The 19475-nt window shown below is 41.5% G+C and overlaps 1 protein-coding gene across 1 annotated transcript in view; it reads left to right on the top strand.

Moving 5' to 3' along the window:
- The first annotated feature begins 1262 nt into the window (after positions 1–1262).
- Positions 1263–19475, top strand: part of Gfpt1 (glutamine--fructose-6-phosphate transaminase 1) — a 51907-nt gene continuing 33694 nt past the window's right edge. Inside the window, exons 1-5 of the mRNA XM_013022558.1 lie at positions 1263–1404; positions 12231–12338; positions 16149–16256; positions 17220–17345; positions 18554–18612. Of these exons, the coding sequence (XP_012878012.1) occupies positions 1398–1404; positions 12231–12338; positions 16149–16256; positions 17220–17345; positions 18554–18612 (408 nt within the window). The 5' untranslated portion in view covers positions 1263–1397. The remainder of the gene's footprint in view (positions 1405–12230; positions 12339–16148; positions 16257–17219; positions 17346–18553; positions 18613–19475) is intronic.

Genomic DNA, 19475 nt, shown 5'->3' with positions numbered 1-19475 from the left:
TGCATAGCTAGTGTCTATGCTAAGTGTTATATATAGACTCATTCTTTCCTCAAGAAACATTTAGTTTAGTGGGGACTTATTTAAAAAAATGATAAACTATAGAAGCATATTGTATTTAAAGGGCCAAGTTCTATGGAAGAAAAAAAGAGACTTTTCTGAAAAGGTAGCATATAAACAGATAAAACAAAATGTGTTTAGATTTAAGAGAACTTCTGATTTGCCTGTGGGAGTGTGTAGAGTGCTGGGTAGGAAGGAAATGCTGAGGTGTAGGATGAGGTTAGATCACTTATCTCAATAAGGTGGTAACACTAAGATGTGGGTGTGTCCTTGATAGAGGCCTGGTAACTATCTATCTTTAACAGAAGATGCAATTTACTTCTTCCTGGAAGCAGTTGCCCAGGTAATAATTTCACAGAACCATTTTTCCTCTCCAACCAAGTCTCTCTTGGCAGAAATGGTGCATTAATTCACAGAATTTCATTTGTGAGTCAAACATACAGATAGTCCCTCCAGGAGGGTCATCAGAAACAGACTGGCCGAGTTGAAGTCTGATGCAGTGTTGAGACAGTTTATCCTTCCATTGCTTTTCTCTTCTCCTTCTCTGCAATAACGTGGTGTGTGTGTGTGTGTGTGTGTGGGGGGGGTGGGGTGGGGGGTGCAGGGCTGGGGGCGGGGTGCTGGGGAAGGCAAAGGATGAGGTTGAGCATGGCTGTAATGTGTGGGACTTAGGTAGTAGGTTGTTGAATGGCCGGTCACCAGAAGGCTGGGCTGCGCGTGAATGGCGCTCAGCAATCAAGAATTCTGGTTCCTGTCTTCCTGACCTTACCTTTGCTGCGGTTCCTTAGCCTTAGGTTCCTTTTGCGTCCTGCCTTGTCTGTCCCTCAGGATCGCTTTTGAAAGCCTCTTTCTTTCCTTGGGCGAGCTATTTGCCTAGCTAACATTTACATCCTTCCCTGCCTGGCCTTGAGTTCTGTTTTTTTTTTCCTCCCCTCCCTCACGTCCTGGTGAGCTGCCTCGAGGCGGGCGGCTCCAGGAACTTCAGACGGATGCAGCCACGAGCCGCTGCCACGTCTCCACCGCTAGTAATCCAGCGCCTACGTGGGCCCAGGGGGCGGGGCGGCGCGGGGAGGCGGGACCTACCGTGAGTAGCGCGGACACGGCCCAATGGGGCTTGCCTGCGGCGGCGCGGTGCGCGCTGGGGGGCGGGGCCGGCGGCGGTTGGGGGCTGAGCCCGGGAGGCGGAGGTTTGTCGTTGCTCCGGCCGCCGCATCCCGGAGGGAGTCGTGTGGTCGCCTGCCCAGACTCCGGAGCTCCTTCCTCGTCGCTGCGCTCGTGTGTGCACTCCGGGTCTCGCTAGCCGCTCTCCCCATCGCCCAGCGGGCCGCGCCTCCGGCAGCATGTGCGGTAAGGGGACCTCGGGTGGGGGCGTGTTGCCGGGCGGTCCTGAGGTGCGGAGCGCGTCGCCGAGGCCCGCGGCGCTGCCGAGGCCGGGCGCGTGTCTGGGATGGGCAGGGGGCGTTGAGCGGCGGCTGCGGCCGCAGCCGCGGGAGGTGGGGGTCCCCAGAAGACACCTGGGAGGTTGGGTGGGCCTCTGAGCGGGGCCGGGGGCGGGCTGCACCGGGAAGGAGCCGAGCGCGGCGGACAGAGGCAGCTCGTGCTCTCGGGCCGGAGACACCGAGGTGTGGACGGGGCGCCTTGGAAATGGGCCTCCAGGAGGGGAGCGAGGCAACCTGTGAAACCGAGGGTGGCATCCGCAAACTTAGCCTTCATTCTGCGAGAGGAAAAGCGGATTGCAGCCGCCGCCGTCCTGACAGGCCCTCTGGAACTAACCGGGGTCCTATCACAATGGCATTTATGCATAGCATCTTACTTCCTGCCACTCCCCGCCTCCCCAGAAAGCCTCACCAATCGATAGCTCAGAGAAGCGGGCTGAGAACTGCCTGATCCCTGCGTGGAAGAGGTTCAGAACTGTTCCTGGGAACAGACCACACATCCTGGGTTATTTGCATGTACTTAGGGGAAACATGCTTAGTTATGAGTAATATTTATCGTCTATCATTTGCGATGGGTACCCATTTCAAATAGTCACTTCAAAGAATTTAACCAATGGCTTTTCTAGAACATTAAGAGATCCCTGTATTCCATGTGTTGAGAGTTCTTTTTATTATCATCTAAAAGTGTTGCTGAAAGGGGTTGTGTGAATGACATCCGACGTGACATTATACTTTAAAATTTGTCTTTTCTTTTTGAAATTGCTTTTCTTTTTTGAAATTGACCATTGATGTTACCTTCTGGAACTCAAAACACTTTTTAAAGAGAGGTAAGGTGGTAATGGAGTTGTTTGGGAAAGTTAACTGTGTAGCCTTTGACATGAAGAAACTGGGTAAGATTGTACTGATTAATGTCTTTTGTCCCCCTGTATTCACTTTATGTTAATTTCAGCTTCTGGAAGTGAGGAACAGGTTTAAATTTAGAGTAGATTAAAAAAACCCACAAAAACAGAAACACCTATAAATAGCTTACTGCAATTATTAGAGTTGGCTTCAGAATCAGTTATACTTTTGCTGTGTCTAAGTAGAAAAGTTTTGTAAAACACATGATTTAAATTAGTGTTGTAATATAGAGAATTTTCAAACTGGTTAAATGCCAGTGTGCTTCATTTGGTAATTAACTGTTCTTTAGTGACTAATTGTGTGTGTGTGTGTGTGTGTGTGTGTGTGTAGTACCCTGACATTCTGGTTGCAGGTTACTTAACTGTTCTTTAGTGACTAATTGTGTGTGTGTGTGTGTGTGTGTGTGTGTGTGTGTGTGTGTGTGTGTGTGTGTGTGTGTGTGTGTGTGTGTGTGTGTAGTACCCTGACATCCTGGTTGCAGGTTATTTCCTCATCTTGCTCCAGGAAGAAAGGATGTTGAGGTATTATAGAAGAAGAAAATCAGATCTGGTTTAGAGATGGGCTCAGATAAGGAAGAATTTTAGGGTGGTGTCTGAAGTGCTGGGAATTTTTATATAGCCAGTCAAGGTAACCGTTAGGCAAAAGTTTTACTGGTAAGGAAATAAGATTATGAAGAATAAATAGGCCAGACAATTTGAGGCATGTCCAACGTCTAGCTTTAACTAGCCCATAGTTGTGCTTAATTCCAGAATAGTACTCAAAATTTCCTCTCTAATGAAAAATTCAAAAATAAGATATGTGCAATTAATTTCCTCCCACATTTGTTTGTTATTAATTTTTGTGCTAGTCCTGGGGCTTGAACTCAAGTTGTTTTTCTCACAGCTAGCCTCTACTGCTTTAGCCATAGCTCTACTTCCAGCGTTTTGGTGGTTAACTGGAGATTAACCACTTGGGCTGGTTTGAACTGTAATTCTCAGATCTCAGCCTCCTGTGTAGCTAGGATTAAAGGGTGAGGCACCAGTGCCCGGTTCCCAGTCCTTTTTATTTAATTTGAGACTGAGTTTTGTTAAATTATCCAGGCTAGCCTACAACATACTAAACCTCCTGCCCTCAGCCTTCTTAGCATGTGGGATTATAGGCATTTGCCACCAATCCTGGCTTATTCTTTATGCTAAGAAATAGTTTTTTTCTTTTTATGGTCTTTGTGTATTTGTTTTTGTGTCTATATTTGGGTTTGAACTCAGGGCCTCACACTCATAGAATCATGTTTCCACTTCTGACTTTTTTCAAGTTAATTAGAGATAGGAATTTTCAGGATTTGTTTGCTAGGCTGGCTATGAACCTTGATTCTCAAATCTCAGCCTCCTGAGTAGCTTGGAATATAGGTGTGAGTGGTACCCAGATGGCTTTAGTTTTGCTGAAGTATCAAATATCAGGTCACTTAAATGTCTACTAGCTTTTCATAAATTGTTTTTCTGATTATTAAGTAAATGAATTATACTCTTTTGATTTTTGGAGTTTTGCAACTGAGATTTTGCTCAAAAGCTGCTAGGGGGGCTGGGTAGAGCTCTTGCATGAGGCCCTGGGTTCCATTCCTTAGCACCACATAAGCAAAAAGAAAAAAGCCGGAAGTGGCGCTGTGGTTCAAGTGGTAGAGTGCTAGCCTTGAGCTGAAGAGCTGAGGTACAGTGTCCAGGCCCAGAGTTCAGGCCCCACAACCGGACCCCCCCCAAAAAAAAAAAAAGCTGCAAGGGGACTTGCAATTTAAAAGTATCTTACAAAGGGATAAGAGGGATGGCTCACACCTATAATGCCAGCTACTCAAGAGGCAGATATCCAGAAGATTGCAGGCCACAGTAGGCAAAAAGTTATCAAGACTCTATCTCAGCAAACAAGTCAGGTCTAGTGGCTCATAACTGTGATAACAGTTTTGTGGAAGGCATAAGTAGGAAGATGGCTAAGGCCAGCATAGTCAAAAACCCAAGACCATATTTGAAAAGTAAGTACCAAAAAGGGGGTGGGTGCGGGAGTGGGTTTAGTATGGCCTGGTTCAAGTGGTAGCAAGCCTATCTAGTAAACTTGAGGCCCTGAGTTCAAACTCTAGTAATGCCTGCTTTCAAAATAAGATAAAACAATGTATTTGGAAATCAAATCCTTTTTTTTTTTGTAATTATACTGTCTAATGGTCTTGGAGGTAATTGAAGGATTTTGAAACTGGTTGCTGGAATGAGTCATAAAACCAGTACTAGTAACATCCTTAGATATCATATTGGATATAAAGTTGTAAGAGAAGATAATTAATTGCCTAATAAGCATTTCCTGTATTTTGTTTCCTAAAATGGGAGAAGTAAATAGATGCTAGTAATGAGAAGCAGAAGGTGGAAGGTCTTGTAACATAAGAGTTCTAGGAAGCCGGGCGCCGGTGGCACAACGCCTGTAATCCTAGCTACTCAGGAGGTTGAGATCTGAGGATCAAGGTTCAAAGCCAGCCTGGGCAGGAAAGTTCTCGAGACTCTTATCTCCAATAAACCGCTAGAAAACCGGAAGTGGTACTGTGGCTCAAGCGGTAGAGTGCTCGCCTTGAGCTGAAGAGCACAGGGACATCGCCTAAGCCCAGAGTTCAAGCCCCACGACCGACAAAAAAAAAAAAAAAGAGTTCTAGGAGATTCACAAAAAGATTCCAGAAAACTCCAAAGACAAACCTGATTACTTTGCTAAACTTGGTATCTTTTGAACTTTTCATTATGAAATCTTTTTTTTCACTTCATAACTTTTTAAGATGCTTGTTGAATCTTTTTAGAAGCTGCAAATTTTGACTGTGTATGGTCGGGTATCTAGAAAATATTAGAATATACTATGAAGATGGCCTTTATGCATTGGCATTCTGTGGAGAGGTGACTAAAACAAGGTATTGCCTTCAAGGAATTGCTCTCTGGTCAGAGGAAGCAAAGTGAATGCACATCCTTATTCATTGCCATTTCATAGACTACTGTAGAAGTTCAGGCAGGAGTGCTCTGGACTTGGGATATCTATGTGAGACCAAGAATATTCTAGATGATTGGGCAGGACTCTTCAGAGAAGGTGTTGGTTGGTAGGGATTAGTGTACAATGATGAGTTACTCATTAAGGAAGAAGGAAGTTGAAGGAAGAAATAAAAGTGCAAGGAAAGAAACCAAAGGACAGTTGTATAGTGGGTAGTGGCAGAAGTAGAGCTGATTTTATAATCAGACTTTTGCTTGGTCTAATTAGTGGAATTGTTTTATCATTGCATAGTCTACAAAGGTAGAAAAAGGGCGTTTGTAGGTTTTCTTTTTTCTTCTTTCTGTTTCTCTCCATTTCTCTCCTACTCTGTTTCTTCTACATTCCTACTTCTCACTTCAGTGTGGGGGATTGAACTGAGGGCCTTGTGAATGGTAGCCAAGAATGATGCATTAAGCTGCACTCCCAGTCTGAGTCATTCATGTTTAATGCTTCAGAGAAGATTGTTGCACTTGAATATGAAGAAGTCATTGTTAATCCCATATATGAAAGTAGAAAGGCTTGAGTTTTGTGGAGGAAAAGGTCAGTGAGTAATAATGAAGTTTAGAAGTCCTCTGAGAGTTTTGAAAAGTTGAGTGGTTTCTGACCTGATTATTTACTACAGAGTGCCCATTGTGTGATTTTATATTCTAAATACTCTAAATAAAAATTGTTCTAGAACATTGACCAATGAAACTTTAATCTACAAAAGATTGAATATTTATAGGGTTGGAGAAACATTTATCAAGAGAAGAACGAGGGGGGATAAACAATGTTTGACAAGAAATGTACTCACTACTTTATATATATAACTGTAACCCCCTTTGTACATCACTTGACAATAAAATTAAAATTTTAAAAAGTGTAAATAAAATTGTAGGTAAGAGAGATCAGTTTCAGAAGGTAGTATGTGGAATATGTCTCTCTTTTTTTTTTAGCAATTCAGAAAGGATTAGAGTTAGAGTATTCAGTTGTTGAATTGAAGATAAAGGCTTCAGTTCTATAGTACATATCTACTAAAAGTGAGAAAGAAGAGAAAATGAGAAATTTGAGAATAGTAATATTCTAAGTTCTGAAATAATATATGGGCCAGGTGCTGGTACCTTATGCCTGTAATCCTAGCTACTCAAGAAACTGAGATAGGAGTATCATGAGCAAGAAAGTTTATGAGATTCTTATATCCAGTTAGCTACCAAAAAAAGCTGTTAAGTGGAGCTGTGGCTCAAATGGTAGAGTACTAGTCTTGAGCAAAAATGCTCAGAGACAGTGCCCAGGCTCTGAGTTCAAGCTCCAGTACTTGTACACAAAAAATAGTAATATAGGGCTGGGAAGGTGGCTCAGTGGTAGAGTGCTTGCCTTGCATGCATGAGGCCCTGGGTTCAATTCCTCAGAACCACATGTGCAGAAAAGGCTGCAAGTGGCGCTGTGACTCAAGTGGTAGAGTGCTAGCCTTGAGCTGAAGAGCTGAGGGACAGTGCCCAGGCCCAGAGTTCAGGCCCCACAACCGGCAAAAAAAAAAAAAAAAAAAAGTAATATATGGGGAAAGTTTGGAAGTTGGACAAGAGAATGGGATTGCTTAGCAATTGGAAGGGCTCATAAGAAAGTGGACAGTAGTAGATGAATGAGTTCTATGTGTTTCACGGTCCAGTACAGGTGTGGGGCTCAGGATTAAGCACAGTGGACCCAGAGGGGGCTGACATGGCAGGATGATGAAAAGTCATCTGAGGTGAGAGGTCATAGAGAATGGGAGAGAGAGATGAACTCTGAAAGCTGAGAGAAAATGCATGTTTTTCTTTTGGGAAACATGATATAGGAAGACTGAGAGGGAGCGTGTGATTAGAAACGTAGAATCTTAAATGATGGTTTGAGTTCTAGACTGGTGAGTGTCAAGGAGTTCATTCAGTTCCTGTTCTTGGAGAATGATACATGGAGTACAAACATCTGCTTCACCAAAGGAAAATTTTATCCCAAGTATGAGTCATAAATAAGAAAATTTACACTGAAAGCCCATGCCTGTCTGGGGGTAGACAGTGTCTCTATTCATCCAGCTTCTGTGTGAGATACTGAAGCATTTATCCCATAGATTTCCAGACTTTCATAGTTGCCTTGAGAAGATCTGTTCATTTGAAAGTTTGATATGCTAGGTCAGAGATCTGAAAATAAAGATTGAACTAGTGATTTCTTTTCTGACTAGCATCCCTATGAAAGCACCTTGTGTGGTAGCTAGTGATTTGCTGCCATTATACTTTTCTAACCACTCTGAGATGACAGATAATCCCCTTATTTTAGCTAATGAACTGTCTTGGACTGATAGTTCTAAAAGCAGGTCTAGAAAACTGACAGACTGACTTATTAGTTCTGATTTTCCTAAGTAGATATTGTTTAAGCAAATCCCTTATCCTATCTTCTCCCAGCTGTATTACTTCCATCTTAGAAAATTTCTTTCTTGGTATCCTTCATCCTTTTTTTTTTTTTGACGGTCGTGGGGCCTGAAGTGTGAAGCCTGGGTGCTGTCCCTCAGCTATTCAGTTCAAGGCTAGCGCTCTACACTTGAGCCACAGTGCCACTTCTGTTTTTTTCTGCTTATGTGGTGCTGAGGAATCAAACCCTGGGCCTCATGCATACAAGGCAAGCATTCTACCACTGAGCCACCTTCCCAGCCCCTCCTTCATCCTTTTATTGCTTTCAGCTCCTGCCCAGTTTTAGAAGGAAAAACGTTGCTTGCACCTCTGTATCCTCTTTCCTCCTCCTTCCCCCACCCCTCTCAGTAGCAAACCAAAAAATGACAATAATGATTATTGCAGTAATGCTACTTTTATCAAATAAAAAGCATTTTTAAGTTGTAATATAATAGATGCTATTTCATTGAGTCTAAGATTCCTAATTGGAGAATACACCATTATTTAATGGATCACAGAGAAAGAAAACATTCATATCTTTAGATCAGTGCTATCAGTCTCTAAACCTACAAAGGATTCTGAAGGTGTTTCAGAATTTCATAGATTTAGTAATCTGATTGTCTTTACTTGAAACCAGTGATGAATCCTACCCTCATCAATAGGGGATGACTAGACAATATACATACACTCCTGGAACCATTCTTGTTTGTACTCTAGTTCCCCCCCTCCATTGGTCATGGGGTTTGAACTAAGGGTTTGGGTGCTGGCCCTGAGGTTTTTCACTCAAGGCTGTCACTCTACCAGTTTGAGCCACAGTGCCCCTTCTGGTTTTTAGATGGTTAATTGGTGATAAGTGTCTCATGGACATTTCTGCCCTAGCTGGCTTGAAACCATGATCCTGAGATCTCAGCATCCTGAGTAGCTAGGATTATAGGGGTGAGCCATCAATGCCTGGCTTAGTTCTTAACCTAAGACTATCAAGTCTTTTGATCCATTTTGCTGGAAATTCAGGGGTTAGAGGAACTGGTTAGATAACATTTTGGAGACAGTTGGATACAACCTGGAGGTGTGACACTCATCAAGAAAATTGGTCATGCCTTGTTTTGGGGAAAATGGGGCAGCTGAGGGGGTGCAAATTCAGGTATCAGAGACTTATGGGCTTAGCAACCAAATGTGAGGGGTGATCCTTTTTAGATCTTTGAATAAACAAAACTGCTGTAAAAGGATTTTTTTTTGGTAGTAGGAAAAATTTGAATGTAAACATTGTGTTAGGTAGTGATGAAAACCTTATTACCATCTTAGGTGTGCAAGATAATGTGGCTTTGTAGAAGAATGTTCTTAATATTTTTACTTGTTATTAATCCTTAATAATATATTCTGAAAGCAATATGCTCTTTTGCCAGGATTTCAGCTTTAGTTTTGTAGTTAAAGAGCTTTCAAAATCATGTAAGTGGTGTTACAAAGAACTGAGGCACAGAAGAGAGGTATAGTCTGTCAGGTATGAGAAAGTGCCAGAGGGGTTGGGAAGGTGGCTTAGTGGTAGAGTGCTTGTCTAGCATGCATGAAGCCCTGGGTTCGATTCCTCAATACCACATAAACAAAAAAAGCTGGAGGTGGCACTGTGGGTCAAGTGGTATAGTGCTAGTCTTGAGCAAAAGAAGCTCAAGAACAGTGCGTAGGTCCTGAGTTCAAGTCCAGGACTAGCAAAAAAAAAAAGTGCCAGGGCCATCAGAAATGGCTTCAAAGCAAATGAAGGAGGCCTCAAATATCACAGATAATGAGCTAAGGGGTATTGTACAATACCTAGACTATCAGAGGTAGCAAATACAGCCTTTGTGTTAGTATGCCTCATAGGTGTTGTGAATCAGTCATAGTTTTCTTTCATTTTGCCAGTCTTGGGGCTAGAATTCAGGGCTTGGGTGCTGTCCCTGAGCCTCTTTGTGCTCAAGGCTAGTGCTCTACCACTTGAGTCACAGTGCTACTTCTGGCCTTTTCTGAGTAGTTTATTGGAGATAAGAGTCTCATGGACTTCCTTGCCTGGGCTGGCTTTGACAACACTATCTTAGATCTCAGCCTCCTGAATAGCTAGAATTACAAGTGTGAGTCACTGGTGCCCAGCTATAGTTTCCTTTCCTATTTAGAAAATAGTGCTGCTGAATCTATGTTTATAACTTGGTGCTTCCTGGGGAATGTTGTATCATCTCAAAGTTCATTTTACAGAAGGGAAAAGTGAGGCCTGGTGGTAGAATAAAAAGCTGATTTAATGACATGTTTGAGGACATACCTTGAGCAAAAAATCTCAGGGACAGCACCCAAGCCTTAAGTTCAAGCCCTAGTATTGGCCCTGGCACACACAATACACACATGCACACACACGCATGCATGTGTTTACATACTGAGGCTTGAACTCTGCCTCATATTCTGTCTTGGCTTTTCCACTCAAGGCTGGCACTCGACTAGTTGAGCCACACTTATTTTACATTTTTTGATGGTTAATTGGAGATAACTCAGATTTATTTTCCTGGGCTGACTTTGAACCATGATTCTCAGATCTCAGCCTCCTGAACAGCTAGAATTACAGGCATGAATCACCAGCACCTGGATTGTTTTGCCTGCCTGCCTTTCCTTCCTTCCTTCCTTCCTTTCTTCCTTCCTTTCTTCCTTCCTTTCTTCCTTCTTCCTTCTCCTCCCTCCCTCCCCCTCTTTCTTTCTTTCTCCCTTCCTCCCTCCTCCCTCCCTCCCTCCCTCCCTCCCTCCCTCCCTTCTTTCTTTCTTTCTTTCTTTCTTTCTTTCTTTCTTTCTTTCTTTCTTTCTTTCTTTCTTTCTTTCTTTCTTTCTTTCTTTCTTTCTCCAGTTTAGAGTTAGGCACTAATTTTAGTGGGTCTCTCAACAGTGATTTTCAGCCTTTTGGTCAGCCTCTCAACCTGAGCATTTGGGATGCCAGACCCAACCAGCTGTAGTATTGTTGTGGAAGAATTATGTTCTGTATATTGTTTTCTTTGGTCATTGAACTTAGGATTTTGCTTTACCACCAGGTGAAACTCTCAATCATATATAGTTTATGTGTGTATGTGTGTGCGTGTGTGTGCGTGCGTGAGTGCACATGTGTGTGCATGAGTACGACCAGGGCCAGTACTGGGGCTTGAACTTTGGGCCTGGGTGCTGTCCCTGAGCTTTTTAAAGCTCAAGGCTAATGTGCCACCTCTTTTAGCCACAGCTGTACTTCTGGCTTTTTGGTGATTGATTGCAGATGAGAATCTCATGTACTTTTCTGCTTAGGCTAGCTTTGAACCACAATTTTCACATCTTAGCCTCCTGAAGAGCTAGGATTACAGGTGTGAATCACTGGTGGTTGGCTAAATTTGGTAATTTTTAAAAATTTTACTTGGCAAAATGACAGTCAAAAAAAATAAGTTACCACCCTTATAAGCTTCTTTTAAAAGCACTGAACATAGCCACGTCCTGGTTGCTCATGTCTCTTAAATCTAGCTACTCTGAGGCTGAGCTCTGAGGATTGTGGTTTGAAGCCAGCTGGGAAGGAAACTCCAGTGATACTTGTCTCCAAATAAACGCATGTACGCACATATATGCACAGATTTGTCTCCAAATAAGCACACATACACACAGAGTCAGAAGTGGAGCTGTGGCACAATTCTAGCCTTGAGCAAAAGAGTTCAGGAACAGGGCTCATGTCTTGAGTTCAAGCCCCAAAACTGACATAGTACACTTGCACGTGCACACACATACACACTAAACATTTATTTCGACATACGTACAAGAAGTTTACCTTTGAAAAATTTCACTTGTTTTAAAACAATTTGAGGGCTAGGAAGGTGGCTCAGTGGTAGAGCACTTGCCTTGCATGCCTGAGGCCCTGGGTTCGATTCCTCAGCACCACATAAGCAAAAATAAAAAAGCCGGAAGTGGCACTGGCTCAAGTGGTAGAGCACTAGCCTTGAGCTGAAGAGCTGAGGGACAGTGCCCAGGCCCAGAGTTCAGGCCCCATGACCGGACCCAAAAAAATAAACAATTTGAAATGAAGACTTTTTTAAAACAAAAATGAAGAGGGAAAATGTGGTGGTTCATGCATGTATTCTAGCTGCTCAAAAGGCAGAGATTGCAAAGATGATGGTGAAAAGCTATTGAGACTTAAGCATGGTGGTACAGTCCTTTGGTCCTATCTATGCAGGAGTTGTAAATAGAGGATAAATGAAAAACATGATATCTGTTTGAAAATAACGCAAAGGACTGACTATTGAAATGTAGAAGGCCTACCTACCAAGTATGAGGTCCTGAGTTCAAACTTCAGTGCCACATACAGGCACACAAAAAAGGATTTAGCTTTTTATTTTATGTATCCTAAACATAATTATGTCAATTATTCACTAATCAGAGTTTTCTGTTAAATGTTTGTTTGCAGGTATATTTGCTTACTTAAACTACCATGTTCCTCGCACAAGACGAGAAATCTTAGAGACCCTAATCAAAGGCCTTCAGAGACTGGAATACAGAGGATATGATTCTGCTGGTATTTCCTTTTAAATGTCTTATGGGTGTGCTTGATTGTTGAATTTATTCTTTTTTCTTATTTGACTCTAGCAATGTCTGTTGTGTTATAGATTCCAGTGTGAAGAATTTTTGTCTTTTTTTCATGTTTAAAGGGTTTATGTGTTTCAACAGTGTTGCTATCTATGTGTAGCATTGCTTCTGAGATGATCTTTACTGTAAAAACACAAATCACACAGGCATTTTTATGGGAGCAAATTCTAAAGTCTTACTCTACAAATTCTGCCTTTCATTACTTTTTATCATGGAAGAGGGTAAGTCTGAGAGTCATAAGATCCTCAGATTCCATCATTCCCCAGGGTGATTTATGAGACCCAGCATATAGTTAACTCATAGCTACAGTTTATTACAGCAAAGTAATGCAAAGCAATATCAGCAAAAGCAACAGATATATGATGTGAAATGAGGAAGAAACTAGGCATGAGCTTTCAAGAACTTCCAGTGTGTGGTACTTACAACGTCCTTAACAATGAGTTGTATAGCACATGAAGTGTCACTTGTGAAGGGAACTCATTAGTAACTTAGTGCCCAAGGATTTTATTGGATCTGGTCCCATAATTACCATATGTTTAGCATGCAACAAAATTCCTGATTCACCAGGATAAAGCAGGTATTTGGGACAGACTGAATAGTTGCACAAAACAAAGATATAATGAACCATTCTTACTCCTTGAGGATGATGGGAATTCTGAGACTCAAGCCCCCAGATACCAGCCAAGGGCCAAATTTGGAAATAGGGAGTTCTTTTGTTTTTTTTTTTTGTCGGTTGTGGGGCTTGAACTCTCGGCCTGGGCGCTGTCCCTCAGCTCTTCAGCTCAAGGCAAGCGCTCTACCACTTGAGCTACAGCGACACTTCCGGTTTTCTGGTGGTTTATTGGAGATAGGAGTCTCACAGTCTCTCCTGCCCGGGCTGGCTTTGAACCGCAATCCTCAGATCTCAGCCTCCTGAGTAGCTAGGATTACAGGCGTGAGCCACCAGCGCCCGGCCAAGTAGGGAGTTCTAAGAGTAGCAGCGACACATCCCTTTTCTGTACACTTCACATTTTACATTTTACATTTAGTATGCTTCATATTGTGCATTTAACTTCCTTAACTGCTCAGTGATGAAAATTCAATCCTACAAGTCCTTTGTTATTAATGTTTTCCTTCCTTTTCTGGCAATGTATCTTTCCCATGTGGATGCTATTTGTTTTCTGTATGCTTTGGGTTTTTTTTAAAAAAAATAAGGAATATCTTTAAGGTTATTTCTTCAGCCCACTGTGTTACTTTGTGTTTTTATGGGTGAGCGCTGACATACCTTTTTCCCATACTCCCATATATTGCAATTTATAATACATGTCTATATATCTACCTTCCCTTTCTTTCATCTGTTAGTGGTTTTTTTGTTTGTTTTGTTTTTGTCGATGAGGGGCCTGAACTCTGGGCCTGGACGCTGTCCCTCAGCTCTTCAGCTCAAGGCTAGTGCTCTACCACTTGAGCCACAGCTCCACTTCTGGCTTTTTCTGCTTATGTGGTGCTGAGGAATCAAACCCAGGGCCTCATGCATGCAAGGCAAACACTACACTGAGTAACCTTCCCAGCTCTACTTTTTTTTTTTTTTTAACTTGTTGCGTGCATGAGTGTATGTGCATGCTAGTCCTGGGTTTGAACTCGGGGCTTTGGCCCTGTCCCTGAGTTTTTTTCTCAAGGCTAGTTCTCTGCTGCTATGCCACAACTCCACTTCTGGCTTTCTAGTTAATTGGAGATGAGAATCTCAAAGATTTGCATTCCAGGGCTGGCTGCAAACCGTAATTCTCAGATCTTAGCCTCCTGAGTAGCTAGGATTATAGGTATGAGCCACCGAGCCTGGCCCTGTAGCATTTTTTAAAAGTTATTGATAAAGATTCTTGCTGTGCTGGCCTGGAATTTACTGTGTAGCTTGGGCAGATCTCAAAGTACATCAGCCTCTCAAAGTGCTAAGAATACAGGCAGGAGCCACCACACTTAGCTTCTTATTTTTTTGGCTGGGGAGGGGGTCTGGTCGTGGGGCCTGAACTCTGGGCCTGGGTGCTGTCCCTCAGCTCTTCAGCTCAAGGCTAGTGCTCTACCACTTGAGCCACAGTGCCACTTCCGGCTTTTTTCTTTTTGCTTATGTGGTGCTGAGGAATCAAACTCAGGGCCTCATGCATGCAAGGCAAACGCTCTACCACTGAGCCACCTTCCCAGCCTGCTTCTTATTTTTTTTTCCCCTTTGTTGGTAGAGGGGCTTAAACTCGGGGCCTGGGTACTCAATGTCCCTTCATTATTTTTACTCTAGGCTGACACTACCACTTTTGCAGCGCTACTTCCGGTTTTTTGGTGGTTAATTGGAGATGAATGTCATAGACTTTTCTGCCCCTGATGACTTTGAACCACAATCCTCTGGTCTTAGCTTTCTGAGTAGTTAGGATTATAAACATGAGCCTCCAGTGCCTAGCTATCCTATTTATTTCTAAAGTGTATTTCCAAGCTGGGCACTGGTGGCTCACGCCTGTAATCCTAGCTACTCAGGAGGCTGAGATCTGAGGATCTCGGTTCAAAGCCAGCCCGGGCAGGAAAGACTGAGACTCCTATCTCCAATAGGAGTCTAGAAAACCGGAAGTGGCGCTGCAGCTCAAGTGGTAGAGTGCTTGCCTTGAGCTGAAGAGCTGAGGGATAGCGCCCAGGCCTAGAGTTCAAGCCCCACACCGACAAAAATAAAAAGAAAGTGTATTTCCAGCTGTATTTCCCAAGTGTGTAGACTCATGTTTCCACCTGCTTTCTTCCTGTGGAAGCACATGTTACAGCCTTTGAATGTTTGGAATTGAACTGATTACATTGTATTATTCACCCATACCCCTTCAATTCCCTCCACATTCCTTTAATAATCATTATTGTCTAACAATTTTTTTTCAGAATGACAAAACGTATTTAATTACCTCTAAGTTACCTAATCTCGTAACTCCTTTGAGCCTAGCAAGTATCTTAGACTGTCTTGTACTGTCATTGCATATCCAGTCAGTTCTAGTCCTCATGATCACGTTCTCCATCTTCATTGCTATTCTTTCGTTCAGGCCTATTCATTTTTGCTTTGTCCTCTCTCTCCTCTGCACTGTTTTTACAGTTTGCTAATTGTTTTTTGCAGTATTTTCTGTTGAAATGACTCATTGCTTTCCTGTCTCTTCAAAGATAAATTCTTAAGATCCTTAGCAACTTAAAAGGTAGTCTCAAAAGTTGCTTTTCTCATGTTGCTCTTTATCCTTCTTCTAAGGTGTATGCCTCCCCCGCCCTCCTTGTTTCATTTCTCCATCCTCCTTCAGCTGTGACTTGAAATATTTCATTATAACTTGTAAATATGTATGGTAATTGCTTGTACAAGTAGTAACTTCTGTAGCAATTAGTCCTTTCTTAAATGTTTTTTTAAAGGCTGTTGGAAAATGGCAACAGTAACTGAGTCCTCCTTCTTCTTCCCTCCCTGCCTCCATCTCTCGCTTTTCTCCTTCTCTGCCTTCCTTCCTTGCTCCCTTCCTCTATTTTCCTACCCTCTCTCCTTCCCTCCTCAACCTTTTGCCTTCTAGGCATGTCTGCTGACCCACACAGTCCAGCCTTGTTTTTGTTTTTGTCTGGAACAGCTGTCATGACTGGTGCATAATGTGTTTTCAATAAATGTTAAATTAATTAGATGAAAGTATAATTTTAAATTAAAAATTGCCTTATATAGATAATTTTAGCAGAAGCTACTTTCTAAATCTTGCTTTCTTTCTTCTTGATTTAGGTGTGGGATTTGATGGAGGCAATGACAAAGATTGGGAAGCTAATGCCTGTAAAATCCAACTCATTAAGAAGAAAGGAAAAGTTAAGGCACTCGATGAAGAAGTTCACAGTAATATACTTAGTTTGCTTTTTGTCCTTTTCCTGTTCTGTGCTCTTGCCAATACCTCATATTTTACTATCCATTTTGAGGATGATATTTAAAGTATAAGGGAAGAAATAAAAAGTGATTTTGTTATTGCTTGACTGGCTTTAAATTGAGCCCGAGCTGTAAAAATAGTCATAGTACTGGGTGCATTGGCACATATCTGTAATCTTACATACTCAGAAAGTAGAAATTGAAAGGATTGTGGTTTGAGCACAGACTGGGAGAACAGTTACTAATACCTCAACTCAAACAGCAAAATGTTCTTAGTAGGGGATGGTATGATCCAAACTGTGTGGGAGGCTGTTGGTAGGAGGATCACGTCTAAGGCTAGCAATGGACAAATTAGAAAAATGAGTATGCTATCTGAAAAATAACTAAAGCAGAAAAGGGCTGTGATGCGGTGCAAGTGGTAAAGCATGTACCTAGCAAGTGTAAGACTAAATTCTTCAGTACTGAAAAAAGTCACAACAATTAGAGAAGGAACTTAGTTAAATACATTGGTATTTTTTTGGTAGTACTACTTATGTACTACTTATATGGAGGTAAGTACTATTTATATGGAGGTAACTTTCTCTTATTTAGTAATGCCCCAAATGCAAGAGCATTGCTTGCTGCTGGAGGTTCAGATGTGCCATTGGGAAGCCATCAGTGCTGCCTATAAATAGGACAGTTAATAGTTCTGTGCTTAACAAGGAAAGAAGAAAAATATACCAAGGCTGCCAAATGCAGCCTGTCACGTCTCAGGCTAAAGTGTTCTGGCCACAGGGCATGCATGATAAGTTCTTAGTGAAGATGGAAAAGGTATAGCATTTGTGTATGTATGAGTACCTTGAAACATATTTCTGTGGATAAGGCAGAGGACTACTTATACTTAACATGGCTTCTAGCATTTTTACAACTTTATTAAATACAGAATTTCTTTTTCAGAACAACAGGATATGGATTTGGATATAGAATTTGATGTCCACCTTGGAATAGCTCATACCCGTTGGGCAACTCATGGAGAACCCAATCCTGTTAATAGCCATCCCCAGCGCTCTGACAAAAATAATGGTTTGAACAGATTCTTTGTCCTTTGAGATGATTGCAGGGGGCCAGTAATGGTTTTGTTATTTTAATTTTCTTTCTATCTGGAAAATTTCATACTCATTGACAAATAGTGTATAGAGATCTTGACTCTCCTAAATCATTATCCAGCTTTCTCATTTATGCAGTGTGTGAATTATGTATTCCTGATATAATTCATGTATTCCTGATAAAACATTTTTAGTGTTGATATGGTATTCTCTCTCTTAAAAGTCAATTAAAAAATGTTTGTTTTGTTATATAATTTGTAATACATTCAGCTCAAGTTCACTCACTTTCAAACCAAAATCAGATCTTTAGGTATAATAACATTTTTAAAATTTGATACAAAATTAGATTCAAGCCAGGCTTGAGTGACACATATCTGTTACTCCGATTACTGGGGAGGCTGAGGAAGGAGGATCACTTGAACACAGAAGTTGGAGGCCAGCTCGGGCATCATAGTGAGATCCTATTTCATAGAAGAAGAAAAATTTGGATTTAGTAGTAATTTTTCTTTAGATGTATGAATTTTAAATTTATAATTTCAGTGGCTATATATAAGAATCTGTATTACCAACTTTTGATTATCCTTATACTTTTCAGTGTTGTCATTTAATAAGAAATAGATAAAAATAATCCCGAGAACATTATTTTCTCTTGGAATGATGTTTTAACATTTTTATGTGACAGTTCAGGAATTATTCAGAAATTTGCTTGCTTGAGCAAGTAAAGTTAGTTATAGATCCAAATAGCTGCATCATTATTTTTGGCAGATTCTTATACTTGTTTATTGTAAGTTAGGTAATTGTTCTAGTTTGAAACTCATGTCAAGAGTAAATCAAAGAGACATGAGGATAACAGTTATTTACCTCAGATGTCTTATTTGGGAAATGGCCCAGTAAACTTGACCCTTTCCTGTATTAATGTAGGAACTCTAGTTTAGCCACAGATGAAATTGATGTTTCTAGACAGCAGTTCATTTTATTTACTCCTTGTAAACACTGTATGCTTCTGACAAGCCACATAGCTGATACACTATTTTGTAATTTAGGTGATGGTAGGTATCTAATCAGGAGAAGTAGGTGATAGTATGTTATAACATTTTGACTTAACAAAATCTATTCATAACAATAGCCATTACTAGCATTTATCAGGCTTCTAATTTTTGTCATTAATACTTTTATTTCTTACAGAGTTTATTGTTATTCATAATGGAATCATCACCAATTACAAAGACTTGAAAAAGTTTTTGGTAAGTAAAGAATACACTAATCTTTGAGAATACTTTCTTTGGTGTGTATGCCAGTCCTGGGGCTTGAAGTCAGGGCCTGGGCACTGTTCCTGAGGTTTTATGCTCAAGGTTAGTGCTCTACCACTTGAGTCTCAGGTCCACAGCTTCTGGCTTTATTTATTATTATTTTGTTGGTCATGGTGCTTGAGCTCTGGGCCTGAGCATTGTCCCTGAGCTCTTTAGCTCAAGGCTAGTGCTCTAACACTTTGAGCCACAGCACCACTTCCAATTTTCTGGTAGTTAATTGGAGATGAGAGTCTCACAGACTTTTCTGCCCGGGCTGGCTTTGAACTGTGATTCTCTGATCTCAGCCTCTTGAGTAGCTAGACTTACAGGCGTGAGCACCAGCATCTGGCTTATTTATTTATTTTTTAAGTGGTTAATTGGAAATAAGAGTGTCACAGACTTTCCTTCCCAGACTGGCTTTGAGATCTTTAGATCTCAGTCTCCTGAGTAGCTAGGATTCTAGGTAAGGGCCACTGGTGCCTAGCTTGAGAATCCTTTTAATAGGAGTCATGAAATGGTGTGTTGGGATGTGCAGCGTTATCTACATAAGATTGAGTAATCCTAAAACAATTGTAAGGGTATTGTCATCTGTTGGACTTTTCTCTGACTGCATTGGAACAATCCTGTTTTCTTATGTAAATACTGTTTTGTTTTGTTTTTTTTTTTAATGGCATCAGTGGCCCTGACCTATAATACTAGCTACAATAAGGCTGATGTCCAAAAGATGATAGTTTGAGGCCAGCAGAAAAGTCCATGAGACTAGCTTCAAAAGAACTAGCAGTTGGGAAGGGTAAACAAAGGAGGAGGCTACAATGCTT

This window comes from Dipodomys ordii, unplaced genomic scaffold, assembly GCF_000151885.1.
Source record: "Dipodomys ordii isolate 6190 unplaced genomic scaffold, Dord_2.0 Scaffold63, whole genome shotgun sequence".
NCBI lineage: Eukaryota > Metazoa > Chordata > Mammalia > Rodentia > Heteromyidae > Dipodomys > Dipodomys ordii.
The sequence above is the reverse complement of the archived record's forward strand: the minus strand, read 5'-3'. Positions and strand labels throughout refer to the sequence as shown.